This window comes from Syngnathoides biaculeatus, chromosome 23 (genome assembly GCF_019802595.1).
Source record: "Syngnathoides biaculeatus isolate LvHL_M chromosome 23, ASM1980259v1, whole genome shotgun sequence".
Taxonomy (NCBI): domain Eukaryota; kingdom Metazoa; phylum Chordata; class Actinopteri; order Syngnathiformes; family Syngnathidae; genus Syngnathoides; species Syngnathoides biaculeatus.
This window is the reverse complement of record NC_084662.1, coordinates 18,239,154-18,259,276: the sequence shown is the minus strand read 5'-3', so window position 1 is coordinate 18,259,276 and position 20,123 is coordinate 18,239,154. Positions and strand designations below refer to the sequence as shown.

At 39.3% G+C, this 20,123-nt stretch overlaps 1 protein-coding gene across 3 annotated transcripts in view; it reads right to left on the bottom strand.

The window, feature by feature from the left end:
- LOC133496372 (DNA (cytosine-5)-methyltransferase 3A-like) overlaps window positions 1-20,123 on the bottom strand; it is a 42,883-nt gene that overhangs the window by 5,416 nt on the left and 17,344 nt on the right. For 2 of the 3 annotated variants that reach the window (XM_061811855.1, XM_061811856.1), the window contains 17 exons: window positions 13,287-13,514; window positions 12,765-12,923; window positions 12,555-12,662; window positions 11,282-11,429; window positions 11,039-11,182; window positions 10,507-10,551; window positions 10,303-10,382; window positions 9,339-9,451; window positions 8,830-9,013; window positions 7,142-7,226; window positions 6,917-7,062; window positions 6,742-6,832; window positions 6,504-6,652; window positions 5,990-6,075; window positions 5,820-5,889; window positions 5,426-5,544; window positions 2,669-3,653 (listed from right to left, as the gene is read on the bottom strand). In XM_061811855.1, the coding sequence (XP_061667839.1) occupies window positions 3,512-3,653; window positions 5,426-5,544; window positions 5,820-5,889; window positions 5,990-6,075; window positions 6,504-6,652; window positions 6,742-6,832; window positions 6,917-7,062; window positions 7,142-7,226; window positions 8,830-9,013; window positions 9,339-9,451; window positions 10,303-10,382; window positions 10,507-10,551; window positions 11,039-11,182; window positions 11,282-11,429; window positions 12,555-12,662; window positions 12,765-12,923; window positions 13,287-13,514 (2,097 nt within the window). In that variant the 3' untranslated portion in view covers window positions 2,669-3,511. Of the gene's footprint in view, window positions 1-2,668; window positions 3,654-5,425; window positions 5,622-5,819; window positions 5,890-5,989; window positions 6,076-6,503; window positions 6,653-6,741; window positions 6,833-6,916; window positions 7,063-7,141; window positions 7,227-8,829; window positions 9,014-9,338; window positions 9,452-10,302; window positions 10,383-10,506; window positions 10,552-11,038; window positions 11,183-11,281; window positions 11,430-12,554; window positions 12,663-12,764; window positions 12,924-13,286; window positions 13,515-20,123 lie in introns of those variants that run through there. The other variant, XM_061811858.1, reaches the window with a different exon arrangement.

Here is a 20,123-nt window from a genome sequence, read left to right as displayed (position 1 = left end):
AAAGTGAATGGTGTAAAAACTAGTCTTTTTTTTTAAGTTTGTGAAAAACTCAAATGTACAAGATAATTATATTATTGTGATAGTATAGTATGAAAATATCTATTCTCACCAGTGTCACAGTAATATAAACTAAATTCAGTTGTTTAATCCAGAAATCTCTTGTGCGAACGAGCAAAGACGTGCGCTGCAGTCACCGTTGCAATTGGTTATCCAGTGATGGAGGAATGAAGTCTTCACATAAAAATCCAAAGAATTAGGTCTAAAAGCGCGTGACATAATATAGGAGAAAATGTATTCATTAATTCGTTGAACGAAGCTACGATGATTACATCACGCAAGTGCGGCCAGGGCTTCGGAGCAGCCAGGCGCTTGGAAGTAGTATTATTATTCCAGTCACATTTGAATCAGATACAACAGTAACAGATGTGATAATGAGATACAAGAGTAACAGATTTGATACAACAGTGTTAATTAGGAATATTAGCGTGTTTGTTGCATAGCACCAAATACGTGAGGGAGGAAAATTTGGGTAGTATGATGTTGGGATCATTCTATCCTACTATAACTGACTAAATAATATAACATCTATTGAATAAATTATTTGAGTTTGTATAAAAGAAAACAACCGAGTGTATAGTGTAGGTAACTGGCAGTGAATATTACAAAGTAAAGTACAATAACTCTCAGTTATTTACAGTGAAGAAAAAAAGTATTTGAACATCCTGCTATATTGCTTCTTCCACCGAGAAATCATGGAGGGGTCTGAAATTTTCATCGTAGGTACATGTCCACTGTGAGAGAGATAATCTAAAAAGAAAAATCCAGAAATCACAATGTATGATTTTTAATGATTTATTTGTGTGATATTTGAACACCTGTCTATCAGCTAGAATTCTGACCCTCAAAGACCTGTAAGTCTGCTTTTAAAAGTCCACCTCCACTCCATGTATTATCCTGAATCAGATGCACCTGTGTGAGGTCATTAGCTGCATAAAGAACCTGTCCACCCCATACAATCTGTAAGACTCAAACTTGTAAAATGGCCAAGACCAAAGAGCTGACCAAAGACACCAGAGACAAAACTCCACGCAGCTGGAAAAGGTTACGGAGAAAATGCCAAGCAGCTAGGTGAAAAAAGGTCCACTGTTGGAGCAATCATTAAAAAATGGAAGAACCTAAACATGGCGGTCAATCTCAATCGGAGTGGAGCCCCATGCAAGATATCACCTCGTGGGGTCTCAATGATCCTTAGAAAGGTGAGGAATCAGCCCAGGACTACACAACAGGACTTGGTCAATGACCTGAAAAGAGCCGGGACCACCGTTTCCAAGGTGACTGTTAGTAATACACTAAGACGTCATGGTTTCAAATCATGCATCGCACGGAAGGTTCCCCTGCTTAAACCAGCACATGTCAAGGCCCGTCTTAAGTTTGCCAATGACCATTTGGATGATACAGAGGAGTCATGGGAGAAAGTTTTGTGGTCAGATGAGACCAAAATTGAACTTTTTGGTCATAATTCCACTAACCATGTTTGGAGGGAGACGAATGATAAGTTCCATCCCAAGAACACCATCCCTACTGTGAAGCATGGGCTGCCCTAACCAGTCTCGAGACCTAAACCCAATGGAAAATCTTTGGAGGGAGCTGAAACACCATGTTTCTAAGTGACAGCCCAGAAACCTGTGTGATCTAGAGAAGGTCTGTGTGGAGGAGTGGGCCAAAATCCTTCCTGCAGTGTGCGCAAACCTGGTGAACAACAACCTCTGTAATTGCAAACAAAGGCTACTATACCAAATATTAACATTGGTTTTCTCAGGTGTTCAAATACTTATTTGCAGCTGTATCACACAAATAAATCATTACAAAATCATACATTGTGATTTCTGGATTTTTCTTTTTAGATTATCTCTCTCACAGTGGACATGCACCTACGATGAAAATTTCAGACGCCTCCATGATTTTTAAGTGGGAGAACTTGCAATATAGCAGGGTGTTCAAATACTTATTTTCTTCACTGTACCTAATACTGTTTTGGAAGCAAAGAATTATCGTATATTAGGTTGAAGCATGATAGAGAATAGTCAGGCTGTTCAGTAGTCTGCTAATACATAGCCAAAAATGGCATGTGGAGCTGCAACACGTTACATAAGCGTGACATGTGTTGAGCTGAAAATGATGATTTGCTATGCAAACGTGATATTTGCCACAGTGTTAAGAGGGTTATTGTATATTGTGTATATTTAAAAAAAGGGTGGAGGAGGTGCTGTTAACATAATGTTAATTTTGAAAAGGGAAAGATGTTTCAAGAAACTACAAATACAGTGCATCAGCTTTTGTATGAGGTCCTATTAAATTCCCTGGAGGTTGCTACACAAGCCATATGTTGTTTTTTTAATCTGGCCAGTTGAGCACACTCGATACTACCGTGCTAGTATATTTTGTATATTTTAAAAGGCACATTCCCAGACAGAGAAGAGTTAAATGCCACCCTACTGCAGATGGGATTCCTAAATGACAGTTCTGAATATCTCTGAAAGACATGTACAGTAACTTGATACCCAGGAACAAGTGAAAATATATTTGGTGTTACTTTGGCTCAATACACTAATGATTAACTCATCCAATGAGATTTCTTCAACAAAGGAGTTCATTTAGTGAAGCTTACCCTGGATTATTGTTGTTTTTTTTCCTTTCTCTCTCAGCCCTCGAGTATACTCTGTATAGCTGGTTCAATATCTGTGCCTGCTTGGAAGTATTTGGTTTAAATGAGTTAGGGACCCAAAACTGCAGCAACTGAAAACAAACTGAGACCACAAGTCTCTGAGAGCACCAAGAATAGTAAAAATTTCACGTGAAAGTGGCACCATTGGACCTCGAGTACAGCCCGGCCAGCACCGTGGTTTTTAGCTGGAGTGTGTGGTGGATGTGTGTATGGATGTTATTTATCTTGGTTGCATTAGTAATACAACTACACCACCTCCGTTGCGCGTGTAAATCCTTATATTTGTAATCATACGTTTTGGTGGAGTATTGAGAGAGATGTGTGTTGTTTCCTCATGGAGACTGCAACTAATGCAAAATATCAGAAGACATCAGTTTAAGGTCAGTTGGAAGGAAGTTTGTGTGTGACATATAGCACAGAAACTGCACTAGCACGTGTGTGCGTGTGTGTGTATATTTGTGTATACGTGTGTGCAAGGTAGCACCTGGGGAACAAGATTAGCCAGCAGGTTATTCGGGATCTAGGGATGAAGTCCTTAGCAGTGTGTGCGGTGTATGTGTATGTCTGTCTGGTCATCTGTTTCATCTGTGTCAGCCAACCTTCATGTACAAGCTGTGTATTATGTACAGTTATCTGTTGTCACAAAGTGGTGTGTGTGCTCTGTGTGTGTGTGCGCATGTGTGTGTTGTGTCTGTTTCTGAAAGAGAGAGAGAGAGAGAGAGAGAGAGAGAGAGAGAGGAGAGAGAGAGAGAGAGAGAGAGAGAGAGAGAGAGAGTTGTTGTGTGACTAGTTGCAGGCGAAGTACTCCTTAAGAGGGGCAAAGAGGTGCCTGATGACGGGAACACTCCACGAACGTCCCAGCAGCCTTTGCCTCGCCAGCCGACTCATGTTGGACACGTCAGTGTAGTGGACTGGGAAACCAAACACCCTGGATACACATGTATAATTATTTAGAGAATAAACGGGAAAGCAATTTTATTAGCAAGAGACAGAACCGGTTTGTTATTTGGTTTATACAATTTCTTAACAGTTCAGCGGAACCTTCCACATGCAAATTACAGTATATTAGTGTGCGGTACTTCAGAGTTCAAAGTTCTACTTTCAGGATGTCATCCCAGACGGCATTGCTTTGAGTGCTCCCAGCATGCTTTGCAATTTGCGTTTACAGTGCATGTTTTGTGTCAGTTATTTCTTCAGTCGTTGTTTCATTATTTTCTAGTTATGCTATTAGCAGTTAGCAGTGGGGTGATGAGTTTAGTTTTAATGTGACACCGCGAGTGTGAACAACATGTTTACTAATGACTTGCCAACACTGTCAGTGTGTGGGGCATTGAAAGCTACTTCTGCTTACAAATGTAAAATTTCAATAATTCTTCATTGCTTTGTGAGCCCCACACTGTTGTAGCAAACACGTCCGAACACATGTGCTAATTAGCATGGATGCTATCCATGTAACCAGCATGTTTGGTTGTCCATTAATAAAGTAGTCACAAAAAATATTTAGAGATTTTGGAACTCAGTGTACATATCAGGCATGCTGTCCATTTTCTGTAAAAGTTAAGACTTAACTGCATCTTATGGTCCTGAAAATATGATTCATATGTGTTTTAATAAAGCGTCGATTATTTGTGGATTTTCTGGATTCGAGGGCGATTTAGGGGAACATTGCACCTATCCGAATTTTTTGTCATCATTAATGTCACCTCCATTCCACCAAACAAAGATCTCAGTCAATTAAAATCTCAAACACAGTTGGCTTTACCTGTTTACATAGACCGTAATTTCCAGCCTATAAGACACAAGTTTTTTCACATGCTTTCAACCCTACGGTTTATGCGGTGATGCAGCTAATTTGTGCATTTTTTTAAACGGACGCAAGGGGGCACTCAAGCGGAAAAGGTAAGAGTGAGACCGTTGGAATATATGGTGGCGAGGAAGTGGCTTTTACCAGCTTGTGGCAGCTGTGCCGTATGTATGTACCAAATGGTATTTCCTTTACAAATGTACTGGCTGAGGCTTATGACCAGATGCGCTCTGTAGGCCGGGAATTATGGTATTTAATGTCATGTCTTCATCCAAGGAATTTTGAAAAAGTATGGAGCTTATTTTGAAAAATTGAGCAGTAGAAAGAGAAGGTATCCGTTTTACAATTGTGTAACATAAAAATATATATTTTTTAAGTTTAAAAAGTTAAATACAGAAAAATCTACTACAATCTAATCTAATCTAGTACAGGAAAATAGTTTTTGTACCTGGTTGCTTTCCACTACTGAATATTTGTACGGGAATTTTCAAGGCCCTAACTACAAAACAATCATATAAAAAACAGTAAGTCTGGCATTAACTCATTGTGTCTTGTTTTTAGCTACATTAAACAACAGTTAACTTCTTTTTACTTCTTTTGACAGAGTGGTAGTTTAGAATGTTAAAGTTACGACAATGATTTTGATGGCACTCTTTGTGATGGAGAAAATGCATGAAAACCACAAACATCGACAACAAGCGTCTGGAATGGATCTTAACATTCGCGGTCCCACTCTACATTTTTTTGAGAGACTGTTTATTTTTTTAAATCTCCCGCCAAAAACTAAAGCTGTTAAATCTAATTGTATGTAGTTCAGTTTCAATGTGTTAACAAGAAAACTGCAAACTGGGGGTTATAAAATACACACAAACACACACGTATGTGCACAAATGTACCTTTCCATCTCAGTGCACCACAGGATGTCCTCCTTGTTGTCCATGTAAACGGGGAAATGCTCATCTTTCCCCTGCTTCACAGAGTTGGAGCGAGTCGTTATCGTACGCAACTTCTCAAACTGGAATTTGCATCCAGAACCAAACACAGACACACACAAACACAGACACACAAACAGACATACGAAGACAAATGTTCCTGTTTTTAATCCGAAAGCTGTCCTGTGGTATAGGGCATAGGAAATGGTTGGCTATGTTTGTTGAGAAAATAACCGATTCACCAATTCACTTTGTTTTACTGCTACAGAAACAGAACACAACTTGGAAATCATGTATGATTGGACATGCACGCTTGCATACTGGCTAAACACATAGACACACACATGCATACTGATACCTTGGCAGTACGACCATGCTCAAGACACTCTTGCAGGTCCAGCTTGTCATTCGTCATGGGGCTCAGGGGTCTATTTGATGAAGATATTATCATGAAGTTTCTTTCAAATTCTAATGATTTTCAAATGGATCAATTTTGCCAAGTTGTCTGGGTGAAGGTGTTTTTACCACCTTGACATGCCGGGCAGGTTTCCCCAGAAATATCGAGCTCGGTGGGCAGCAGAAACTTCCTTGGCGTCGATCATCACAGGGTTGCACTGAATGGAGAGTTAGTTACTTTCTACAGTTTATTGTGGCGTAATTGTTCATCACATGTGCTCTTGTAATTTTTTCGTGGTGACTGACTTGGAAGACATATTAGACAAACACAAAATATGTGGCGACCACACACATCAGGACTTCAGATCAGAAAAAGGTTTACTAGGTTTAACATTTACAATTGTTGGCCAATTGTTGAAGATATAGGAGGATATAGGAGTTATTTTATTTTACTTTTTTGGGGTACGTGGGTGTTTCACTTGGTTTAGTTTATTTGTAAAGCATCTTAGAATTTGATATCACCCACTCCAATAATGACAATTTGTTGAGCTATTTCACACAAACACTGTGAGTGGCATCCTGCGACCACAAGTGAGGAACAAAGATGAGAACAACGATGTAATGAACATAGTCCAGGATACTGTACCTCTAAAAAGCGAGATATGTCCCGTTTGTCACTGACTCCCATGGCGACCACATTCTCAAAGAGCCAAAAGAAAGGACGCTCGTCGCCCTCTTTCGGACGAGCCTCATGCAACAGACGGTAAAACTCAAAAAACAATCGCCCAGTTCCCTCTGTGAAAATCCAGCAACATTTAAATGTAATATAATGTTACCGTAGTGCCATGATTATTTGTTATTGTCAATGAATGTATAATAAATACCATAAAGGCCCTTTCGTGCAGGGTTTACTATGGAAAGGTCATTGCAGGGACTTCCTCCTATAACCAGGTCAAATGGTCCCCACTCTTCAATCTAATGAACAAATACAACATCAAATCAAATAAAGTGAACAAGTGTGAATACAGACTGCAAATGTGATGAATGTTCTTCACTTACATGTTTATGGGTTACGTTGCGTACATCGCCCACGTACATGATGCGTCCCTGGTGTCTGACCATGCCAACGGTGATGGAGTCCTCGCAAACCTCAGACGCCACATATTTATCAACCTGGATGCCCAGGTCCTTTAGCACCAACAGACCTGAGTGCATGACATTGGTGATGGTGCGATAAACACTTGTGATCTCCGCAGACACAAGTACACTCGGTCATGTGCACACCTGTAGCGATCCCATCGAACAGTGATAAGACTCTGATTGGCTGCCTCTTCTCCGCTGCAACGGGAGCATACAACTTTGCGGGCTCCTGGGAAACAACAGTGACAATATGGTCAGGCTCATCAGGATCTGTTAAAATGGGCAGAAATATACAGTCGTAGGTGCTTTTTGCCCAACGCTGGTATCTCTTTGAGCATACATCTTAATAAACAACATATGGCAATTACTGTGTCGTGTTGTTTGTGTTTGGTGTGTCGAATCTGTTTGAGGCAAATTTGTCTTTACATCAGTTCACAGATTCTGGAACAGAGCTCATCATTGCTTCAAGCTTCACTGAATTCTCTTTGGCCAAGTAAGATCATGGTAGCACGTTTATAGAGGAACCCAAATTTTCTTATCTACCATTTAGAAAGGACTTGACAGGGTATACTGAGAGTTATCCTCAATTTACAACTGAGTTCGGTATAGTTCTGTATGCTGTAGTCTAGCACTATACCAACGCAGTAGTAAAGTCAATTTCTTCTTTTCCTTTTGGCTTGTCCTGTTAGGGGTCGCCACAGCGTGCCATTTTTTTCCATTTAAGCCTATCTCGTGGATCTTCCTCTCTAACACCCACTGTCCTCATGTCCTCCTTCACAACATCCATCAATGTTTTCTTTGGTCTTTCTCTCGCTCTTTTGGCAGTTCCATGCTCAGCATGCTTCTACCAATATACTCACTCTCTCGGCTCTGAACATGTCCAAACCATCTAAATCTGCTCTCTCTAACCTTGACTCCAAAACATCCAACTTTGGCTGTCCCCTCTAATGAGCTCATTTCTAATCCTATTCAACCTGTTCACTCCAAGCGAGAACCTCAGCATCTTCATTTCTGCTACCTCCAGTTCTACTTCCTGTTGTCTCTTCAGTGCCACCGTCTCCAATCCGTAAATCATGTGTGGCCTCACCACTGTTTTATAAACTTTGCCCTTCATCCTGGCGGATACTCTTCTGTCACATAGACCACCGGACACCTTCCAACAATTTTTCCATCTCGCTTGGACCCATTTCTTCACTTCCTTACCACACTCTCCATTGCTCTGTCTTGTTGACCCCAAGTATTTAAAGTCGTCCACCCTCGGTAGTAGCAGTAGTAATGTCATAATTGCAGTAAATACATCTATACATAAAATTACATGTAGACCACAAATATAAAACAATCAAATGAAAGCTGGTGATCATGCATTCTTTGCCACACGATGACGTATTTTAACAGCGCTCCACAAACTTGTTCATTGCAAGCTCTTCGTAACATGAAAATTGCCGTTGTAAACTTGGACCCTCTTTAAAATAATAAAGACAAACTGGGGAAACACAGTCTTAATGTTTGCCAATAAATGAGCTAACAACAATAAGGAGGCTCAAGCTTAATCTCTGTGCCTGCTTGAAAGGCAGAGAGCCTCCTTCATGCAGCTAAATAGCTGGTTCATAAACACTTACAGAAAGATTTGTAATAAAAACTTTACAGACATGACATTACACGAGCAATGTTGTTCACAGTTGTGGCATAAATCTTACATTGGGAGGTGGGCTAATTACATTGTTAAGTAATGATTGAGAGTGCCAGCAAAAAGGATGCAAGGAAGAATTGCCTGGGAATGTTCCGTGGAGGTGACTCTATACATAAGACATAAAAACACGAATAAGACTTACAAAGTCCTGCTCATGATTGTTGGCGAAAAAATGCTGTAGTCGGCAAGGCCAGTCGTCCCGTCGCCGCAGTAATCCATAGGCGTTTCGGGGCCCGCACATGTAACAGTTCCAAGGGTCTTCTTTGATGGCTGCCGCTGCTGAGCCGGTTCCGACCAACAGATCCACACACTCAACGCAGAAACACCTGAGCATGAACACATTCACTTTTCTTAAAACCAGTAAAACCAGATTACAGGGGGTCATCAGTTTACAACAGAGTTCTGTTCCTACAATGAAACTAAAATGTGTACAAAAGTCAGAATGTGCTGTAGTCTTTCACTATAGCTACACTAACACAGTTGTAATATCATAATTACAGTGCTTGTATGAAAAACACTTGTATTTTTTCACAATTTGACATGGGAAGATATGTAGTGGTTCCATTGAAGTCTGGGCTGAGCTCTTGGCCTTGGCCACACCAACACTCAACTGGTGCCCATTAATCCCAAGATAAACAGCACCCTACTGACCTACAGCAGTTGTTGTTGCCGCACATGAGCACCTCCCTGCCTCCGCAGCAGATGGTGCAATAGGACTGGTAGCCATCATCGTCGTACTGGTAGGCACACTCGAGAAATGAATTCTATCAGAGCACGGGAGAAAAAAACAGGTTGAAATAAATAAATGGTGTATTATTTCATTTTCATAATTCTTGATTTAAGAAAAAATCAATGTAATGAACAACGAGGTGTGGACAGTAAATAATGACCTCATTGCAATAGTCTTTGAAACAGGTTCTGTATTGTGTTACTTTGTAGTTTGTACATAGATAGCCATGTGTTTTAATACACTTCAGCCTTTTGTCATCCATCTGTTTCCTATAGTGCTTGTGCTAATATGGCTCAAGGGCAAGATGTAGCCTTGATGAAGCCTTACTAGTCGCCAGCCAACTGCAGCTCTTTTGTCAATATTTGGTTCTGTTGGTTCAATTGATTGTTGGTGGAGGACAAAAACTGCCAGCAGGGCACGGTCAAAGTGCGCTGCACCAAGATAATCAGTTAATTAGACAAGTTTTGGCTCCCATTGGGAGAAACAGGTAGCTGCAAAAGCCCCAAAAACTAGAAACCAAAAAGAACATGTCCTTGCTCCAGAATTTGGTTGGATACCCTCTGCCCAACAGTGCCCCTGATAAGGACAAATAGATACTTAGTCTTTTATTCCCCCACTCTTTAAAATGATTTTTTTAAATCTTTCAAATGACACGGCTGTATTGGCTTGCATTATTAATATCGCCATTTATTTATTCATTGGTATGTTTATTTCATTCATTTATTATCCGTTCCGCTTATCCTCACTCAGGTTACGGGCGTGCTAGAGCCTATCCTAGCTATAGCTTGAATTTATCACATTCAGTACGTTGGGTGATATTACCGTCACACAATTTAATTGAGAGTGCCGAGAATAATACTAATAATTAACCAGTAAGCATCTTACTTTGCAACCCACGCACATTGCTCCCATGAAGAGGGGATGCTCCAGAGAGACGTTGAGGCTTCCACAGGAGATGCAAATATCTGGGGAAAAATACATAGTAATCAAACACCATAGTCACAAATTGTGTCAAGTTCAATCTTTAAAGCTATGTTTAAAGTATTAAATTTATTTACTTTGAAATTCTGCATGAAAAAAACATGGTACCTTCTATGTTCCGGGTTTTCTTTTTAATCTCCTGTATAAGCCTCTCTGGAGAAACAAAATAAGGTGTTATGAGTATGATTTACTGGAAGCATCCACTCATCTATTTTCTGCCCCGCTTATCCTTACTAGGGTCACCTAATGTACAAAATGAAGTTAATATTGTATTGTATTATCAGGTGCATGTACAAGACTTAACACAATGACAAAAGATTATTCATTACTGATAAAACAACTTAATGAGGATGATATAACTAATATAAGTGTTAATATATATTCTGTATTACACTGATGAAGTGTTCTACTATGTTAAAGATAATTTGCCACAGAAGTGTAAAACAAATCTCTAAATAAGAATATTAACATCCGATCTAAATTGGACTCGAAGAATGTAGGCTTTACTTTTCTCCTTTGAAAATCTTAATCCATCCATTTTCTAAACCTGTCTGAGCTGACTTGAGAGGAAGTGTAAAACCATGGGCAGGTCATTTGTCAATCCTGGTGTAATATTGAATTGCAAAATAAACATCTTCACCTCTGGTTCCTTCGTCGATCACCTCTCTTATCTTGGCTTTTTCCGCGGCATTCTTGCGAGGTTTCTTGGCAGGGGGGGGGGTATATGCTGCTTCTGGTTCCGCCCACATCTCAGAGTATACATCTTTATATGGATTCTGCTCCTCTGTGCAGATCAGTAAATACATAACGGACGTATTACATTTTATTGTACTGTATGTCTGAACGTGCATGCATAGTGATACGTGTGTGTGTGTGTGTGTACCCTCAGGAGGGTCCAGTGACTGTGGCCCGCTGGGTAAAAAGCCGGTCATAGCCCATTCTATCATCTGTCTGGTCTGAGGCTCGACACCTTCGGCATCGTCACTCGGGTCACAGGAAGGGGTGGGTCGTCCTGCTCGCATACTTGCCACCTGGACACAGAACAAACATAGACATTACCAATCGATCCATCTATTTTATATGATCGCCTCTCCCAGCTGATTGAGTAAAAGGTGGACTGGGGTCAAACTGTTTTTGAGTTTTAAAAAATAAATTACAAGCACTTTTAGCAACCATAATCGAGAAATCATTTAAGACGACATTGTCACAGGCTGGAAGTAAGGTTTGTCATTCTATCCTTCGCCCATTAACACACACCAAAAAAAAAAAAAAATAATAATAATAAAAAAATAAATAAATAAAAATATATATACATATATATATATATATATATATATATATATATATATATATATATACATACACACACACACACACACACACAGACACACACACGGTGTATATAAATGTAAATAATTGTAAACTTGATGTTTCTTATAAATTAAACAATTTTTAACATGTAAAAGAATTTATAAAGATCATTATTTAAAGTGTGTATACATTTTTGGTGACATCATATATATATATCTATACTGGTCAGGGTTTAGACTTTCCAAAATTCTGACTTTGCTATTCACCAAAAACTTTTTGGCTTGTCTTTTGAAATGTGCAATTATGTTATACAGTAATCCCTCATTTTTCGTGGTTAATTGGTACCAGACCCACCTGCAACAAGTGAAAAACCGTGTCATAGGGGTGAATGTTTTTTTTTTTTTTTGCCTCATAGGTCCTTTTTGTCTTGTTGGTGATGTCGCATTATACCCTATTAATGCGGCTTCCCGCTACAGTACTGTAATAATCTATGCTGGCATTTTTTTAATTTTTTTGTTTAATTTATTTATTTTTTGCTTCATTGATCAATGACATCGCACCAGAGATGGGGTATTAGTATGTAGCAATACGGCTTTTTTTTTCTTTTTTGGGGGGGGCGGGGAGGCTCAGAAATTCGCGATGCACTGAATCCACGAAAGGTGAGCCGCGAAGTAGAGAGGATTAACTGCATACATAAGCTTGTTTAGTTATATTATCACTCGATGCGTCCCAATTACATTTTGTCCAATAGACATGAATGAGGCTTTTCAGAAACAACAATGACAAACAACAATTTTCTGACGTATGTCATCAAATTTCGGTGAGGAGAAGTTAGGGTGTGTTACCTGCAGAGCCTCAAAGATGGCTTTACGGTACATGGGCTGTTTGTTGTAAGTGGGCTGGTGAAAGGCAGATGAAAAAGAGCTCAGCAGCATAAGTTTCTCCACACAAACCTGGAAAAGGCAAAGAAGTGGAAGAATTGACTTCTAAATAGCAAATAACTCTGAATGACTTTTAAAACAGAAGAAGAGTCTGCATCGAATCAGTTTACTCACCACGGAGAATTTGCCGTCTCCAAACCACATGACCCAGCGTGTCCCGTCAGCGGCTCGACTACGGCCACTCATCCACCAGGAAACAATCCTGCCAGGCCACCAGGAGAAACCTCGGAGCTTCCCGAATACTAACGTGCCAATGCCAAAGCCTCTGCCATCCTGTTGTCATCCAGGGGAAAAAACAAGTCTAAGGAATTTCACTCCTCATTTTGCTGGTTATAAATTATAGGTCATCCTGTGTGGACACTGCACTAAATTTGGGAGGGGAGGGATAACTGAGGTTGAGCAGTAATGATTGGGAGCAATAATGATTGCAGAAAAATCCAGATTTTTAAAATGATCTCTACAAGTGTTTTGCCTTTTCTTCAGCTTTTTGTATTTTTATATGGTGCGCCCACAAAATGAGTGAGGTGATGTAAGGTAGTTTCCAGTAGGGTAGAATAAAGATGAAGCTGTCCTGGCTGCTCAGCACAACACGAGGAAAGAAAGTATGAGAATATACAATGCAAATTCTGCTTTTACCTGGTATTCGATCTCCCTGGGCGTTGCCTGCTCTCCTCTAGCGACCGGTTCTGGTGTTACGGCAACGGTTGGCGAGGCGGGATCCGTTTGTTGTTGGGATGGCAAATGGTCAGGGCTGGATGACGGGGGGTCTGGGCTGCCCGGCTCCTCCTCTTTTTGAAAGTCTACCTCTGATGTGAGGTCATCCATCATGCACATCTCAGCTTCCCTGTAAGCTCGTCTCTCTGCCTGTGAAGGAGAATTGGATGCCAGCGTCAAAAGATGGCCAATTGGGAGTAGTCCAGATTCAAACAATTATTTTGTTCAAAGGTATGCCAAAAGGTAAAATGTGAAATTATTTACATGCAGTGGTTTCACAGGTAATATCAGGGCCTTCCACTAACTTTAGCAATAATATTTGGCGCTCTCAAGTATTTCTGCTGGGGGCAGAGGACAAGACATACTCGTCCATTTTTTTTCCAAAGGCCTTTTTTGCTTTATTAACATTAGCCTGCAGCCACTAAATACGTAGATTCTCTGATTGATATCAAGTGTGGGCCTTTCCAGTTGATCTTTTAACAGTTCAAGATCAAGGCTTTGGCGCTCCAGGCTGTGAGAACAATCCCTTAATTGATCCTGTGAAACAGGAAATGAGCAGGGCGGGAGTGCAAGCTGGGGATGCAGTTCACTGGGTTCAACTCAGGAAGGACAGAAATAATACAAAGCGAGAGGCGAGTGTGTGGCAAAACAACCAGAAAGAGTGAAGCAGAAGGCCAAGAAATGTATTTGCAAGTAATAGATCTTGAGAGTTTTCATAGAAGGATTCCAGCAGATAAACAATACAACACCAGACCCTGCAGTTAAACACAGAACATGACTGCAGCTGTGGAATTTGCTGACAGTAGTTCATTATCAGCACTCGAGAGCAATATTTTGTTTTCATCTCAATTGTTAGTTACCAAAATTTCACAAATTGCTTGCAACCGATTGAAGCAAAAGCCAGCAGTTCTGTAATGATTCATTTTCGATACACAATTACATACACTTCACACTGGTTGCTACTGCATATACAGCAAATGTAGTAGATGCTGGTCTAAAATCAGAATTCATCAGAATTTAACCAGAATTAAACTGGAGTAGCACTCAGTAGACCAAAGCCCAGGGTGGGGCTCTTCGCCAAATATAAACATTGCACAGATCTGTCAGTTTGTTTGTGTGTTCGACCTCTTTGTTGCGAGCACCCATTTCTGCATTCAGCAGTGTGCATTCCGTTAACAATAAGGCAGTAGATGGCAATGACGAGCCTTTATGTGAAGCCAAACACAAACGCAAACATTTTTGTCCTACTAAGAATTATGCTAGTTAGTCTCTTAATACAACATCAGAGTTGTCACAGGTATCTGGAAAAAGTAACTTCATTGCTTTTCTGATTACTTGAGCCTAAATGTAACCTGGTTGCTTGATTTCAAAAGTAACTTAGGTAAAAGTAAGTTAGAAAAAAGTAATTTTAGTTACTTTAAGCACCTGTCAAGGGTAGAAATATCATTTATCCACAGTTCAAAAAAGCATTCTTTTAACCGTACCCAATAATTGGTCATGTATGTCATAGACATTAAAGGATGTCATCAACATGAAAAAATACCTTAAATATTAGTGTAGGGGAAGTCACAATAAATACGAAAACTTAGTACAGACTTAAAATGCCAAATAGCCACCTAAATATAAACAAGGACACCATTTTCAGTACACTTGTTTAAAGACCTCTAACTGATGGGTACAAAAATGGATAGACAAAAACAGAATGTAGCAATCCTGATGATTGTGTGGACATCCATGAAAGCAACTGTGTGTGAACCATAGCATTGTCCTTTTGACAGAAACTCAAAGCAGTGAGTGTATTTACAGTTAAAGTATGCCAATCCTTCGTCTCCCGTCCATTGTGTTTGAGCCACTTGCTGCTTGGGTACATGTGAGTTGACTACGTGCTGGAAACTTGACGTCACCTGACGTCATTCCCCCAAACAGCTCTGTTTATAAATATTTTGCCTTTTTTTTCTGAGATTGTAGTTAGTCATGGCATGTATTTTGGTTTGGGACAGTTAAGGAGATAGTGGTTTTTTTCCTCTTTTATTTGTCATTACTAAAGGAAAGACTGAAAATTGGTCCATACTAATGACATGCAGTGTGACAGAATCAACTGTCTTGGTTATGGACTTGCCTCATCTTCCCTCTGTTAATAATAAATATTTGTCGTTGTCTCAGCTTCGTTTGCATATTTTTTAAAATCAAAAGCATATAAAGATTTGAATTTTATGAACAAAAAAGTAACTATCAGCTGAATGGAAAGTAACTGTAATCTGACAACTCACATGAAATGGAATGCGGTAGATTACTAATGAAGTCACCTACTGCATTTTTGAGTAATGAGTTATTTTGTAAGTTTGTAAAGCATTGCTCAAAAAATAGTGGCTTGTTTTTTTGTCAAATTATAATGCGTTACTGGCATCACTGTACAACAATTACCTAGAAGAATTATGCAAATATGCGCCATCATTGAAGGGCTTCTTGTTTGACACATTTAAACAAATTACAGAATTGTGGTTAGCACATCTGCCTCACTGTCAAAAGGTCCTGGGTTTGGATCAAGGCTCAGATCCTGTTGTGTATATTTTACATGCTCTGCATGTGCCTGCATGGGGTTTCCCCTGCTACTCAAGTCACTCTCATTCCAAAAAATGCATATTAGGTAACTGAAAACTGGAGATCGACCACAGACGCGAATGTCATTGTCTCTAATGTACCCTCCAATTAAGGTGACCAGTGCAAGTTGTACCCCGCCTCAATTGGGATGGCCACCAGCTAACCATTATGGCGAAAAGCATTGGATGCTAACTAATGTCAACTAATTCACGAACTAATGAAAAATACTGTATACAGTACCTTTCACCCTTGTTCCATCGGAGTTAGCTGAGGTACACACAGATGCACAAGGATTGTGAAAATTGACATTCAACTTTATGTAAATCTAAATATCAAAGATGTACATACATTAAAATCAAAATGAGGAGCAAAATTTAAATGCTGTATCCTCAACACACTTGAACAGTCGGAATCTGTCTGATTAGAAAGTAGCAAAACATGTCCAGACTGTGCAAAAATTTTAATGGATTTGAATGATTTATATTGCACATTGTTCACTTTGCCAGCTGGCCTGTAAACAACATCTAAAGGAATGAACGTGTGAAACAAGCAACAGTAAAGTGATGGCATAAATAACTCACAAGAGACAGTAAAAGTAAGAGTGACTATTCAATCTCCCCTCAGTTTGACCCGAGAACTCTTCTTGGCTGATGTTGACTTCTGACCTCGTAAACTTCTAATCGTCCTGTTACACGGACCATAGACGGACCACAGACTACACATTGACACAAACTCACATTGATGTGAACTGTAAGAGAAACTCCACATTGTCACAGCTTTCTTAAACACTCTGAGTATATTTTACAAATGTTGTGTCACACAGTTTAGGTCCATGTACCTCACAGTGGAAATGAATTTGAAAAATTAATAATTGGGTTGACTTATTGGATTATTAGGTCAGTTCACAGCAAACAGGAATATTTCCACAGTACTTGATCAGTTTGTTTGACAGAGACATACAACACTTTGGAGGTATTAAAAAGAGAAAATCTTCATGACAGCAATGCCTCTGAAGCAGGTCTAGGTGACAAAGACCATCAAAGACCTTGTTTGCGCTGCATTACGTGTCAGGAAAGTGTCTTCAAGGGGTGAGTAGCTATTTTGTTTTCGTATCCAGTTAGGTTACTATCTTCTCTTTTTACTTGCATCTAAATTCAAATGAAGAATGTTCAATTTGTACTCACTTCATTGCATGTTGATAAAGGTTTTATGGTGGTGAAAGTTTTAATTCAAATCATATTCTATGGGGGAATTCATTTTGGAAACGAGTTCAGCTTTGAAGACAACCAGCTTAATGGAACAGATGTGTTCAACTCTGGAGGTTCCACTGTACTTTTTTGGCTTCTTTACAAAGAAAAACTTTCACGCAACTGAAGTCAGAACAGTGCAGTATATTTTGGGGCTCCTAAAGGAACATACAATGGAAATAAAGTCTAAACACCCCTATTCACATGGCAGGTTTTTGTGATATTAATAAATCATCAACCAAGCTAAATCATTTTCAAAACTGTTTCCTCCATAAATACAGTATTACTCTATACTTGGAAAACTCCCCCCCCCAAAAAAAACAAATGCTTACTGTTCTTATATTTGAGTTGGGTCATAAGACATTATTAGTGTACAGCATAATTTTTTTTAGAAGAGATTCATACCCCCCAAACTGGCATTTGAACAGGGGTAAATAAACATTTCATATCTGCCACGTCTTCACATCAATTGATGGTTGTTCAATCCAAAAAAGATTTTTTCTGATAAAATCAACTTCAGCATTTGTTGCACACACATTCAAGCAGCCATGATGTGTAATTACTAAACGTAAGAGTAACTGTTATTGAGTATTTCCATGTGGATTACAAATAAAGACATGAGGAGGGTTGCCATGAGTTACAACTTTGAACTTTAGTGAACCCTGTGAACTGGCCAGTGTGTTCACTCCGGGTGACACCCCCTTGATCTGTGACCCGGCACCCTGTGACATAGCCAATGAACCATTTTGAAACCACACCCCCCTTTACAGGCATAACTGACCCTGACCTCTGAGTGAACTCAGACGCACGCACACACACACACACACCACACACACACACACACACACACACCAACTTGGGGCCATTAAAAGAGGAGGTAAGACCCCCTCTCAGACTGTCAACAGGAAAAGTGACTGCTCTTTCATTTTTTGAGGATATTACAACTCAATGCATCAAAACATTGAGGTGGTTGATCAAGAACGTTATTTTGAATCACAGTCCCACTGATTTATTTTGTTGAATTAATAATAAATTGAGCAAAAAACAAAAATGTAAAACCATTTTTTTTTATTCTTATTTCCTGGACAACAGATCATTTTTGGATTATTGTCAGTTTCTTGAATGGCTCACCCAAAATGATTTAGAAACTACAACAACAAAAATAATGTGAAACAAAGCATAAAGAGTGTAACACTGTGATAAACACAACTAGCCTAAAACGTTTCCAAATGCCAATTCAATTCAAACAGCAAATGATCAAACCATGACAGATTGGAAGCTGCAAACTGAAAACAATTTGGGGTGCATTACACCCATACTAAATTATTTTATCTCCAAAAGAATGCATCATAAATCATAATCAGTGGAAAAGCCTCCCAGTATTCCTTTTCTAAAAAACAAGACAACATGAAGCGCAAAAAAATCTCTATAAGGAGTTCATGCCAACATGGGTACAAATAAACGTGCAGCAGTTTTACTGAAATTAATTTATAATGATGGAAGGAAGTTTCAAGATATACAGTATACTACTCATAGCTTGGGAAAATATACTGAACTTACAGATGGGAAATAGCATTGTTCGTCCCTGGCTCTCTTTCTCTCTGTCATTTTCTTCAATGTCTCTCTTCCTCCAACAGTTTCCTCTCTGGTCGTCTCCTTGACTCATACGCTTAAACATTCTTAAAGCTTCCGCTCTGCTGATTGGCCAGCCGTGAACCAAGCGATTGATTTATAGGCTTCCTCACCTCACACATGACTAGGTGAACTCCCACAACAGAGCCACTCGTCGTGGTGATGAATGCGTGGAAGCCACTGGGATTTACGTGTGATGATGACACCATGGATACCAAACAACAGATCCGTGCCAGTCTTTAAATCTGTGCAAAGGAAATGTGTGCACACAAAACTGATAGAAGATTCTGTGGCGATAAGATGTGATCGTCAGAACCTGTCATACATATACACGAGATTGTTTTATCTGAAAAAAAAAAAAAAAAAAACCTCGAACAGCATTTTTTTTTAAAGAGGTTTAGATGCATCCACTGGCAGATATTGTAATCTTTATTTCTACTGCGACACAACCCAGGAGATTGATTCAACACTAAACAGATTTCAAACGACACTTTTACTAAACAAAGAGTGCACTTATTTTATTTGTTTTCCATGTTAATTGTGTTTTGTGATTTATACAAGAAAAAAAGGGTGCTCAACTGCTTTTACAAGCAAGACAAAATAGGTCAAACTACAAAGACAAACAGAAAGATTGATCATTGACCACTAGTGTGTAACTTTAGTCGAAATTTGGTATGACAGAATAATGCCTCTAAAGTCGAACAATACTTTAAAAGAGAGACATCTGCGTATCAAGCCCTCTTTAGTCTGTACCACACGAGACATCAGTCCAGTGAGCAACCACGGATCAACTTTAGGTTTTTCTTTTAGCAACATTCATAGCAAAGAAGGACATTATCTTAGAAGAAAATGTGAGGCGAGAAGGTGTCAAATTTATATCACTTCACTTATGTGAAGTAAGCTGATTCCAAGTTTTTACAGCTTTTTTTTCGTTCACTTTTTGCACTGATGTAACAAGTTGAGATGTGCGGCATTATGCTTTAGTAATGAGAAGTGTTTAATCAAAATGTGATCATGTTAATCGCGATTAACTTATTACACCTGTATGACATATTAAGAAGTGACTGAAAACATTGCCCAGACATCTATTAAAGGGTTAATGATTGAACACGTGATTATGAGTGGAATTATGGACAAAACTAAATGGAAAAACTAAGGTAAACCAGCATCACGGCATCTAAAAAGTGGTATGGATACTAAAACTTAAAAGGTTGTTGCCAATTGAGAACCCATCAACCTAAGAGTTGGGCTGTGGATTCTCGACTTTCTACATAAAATG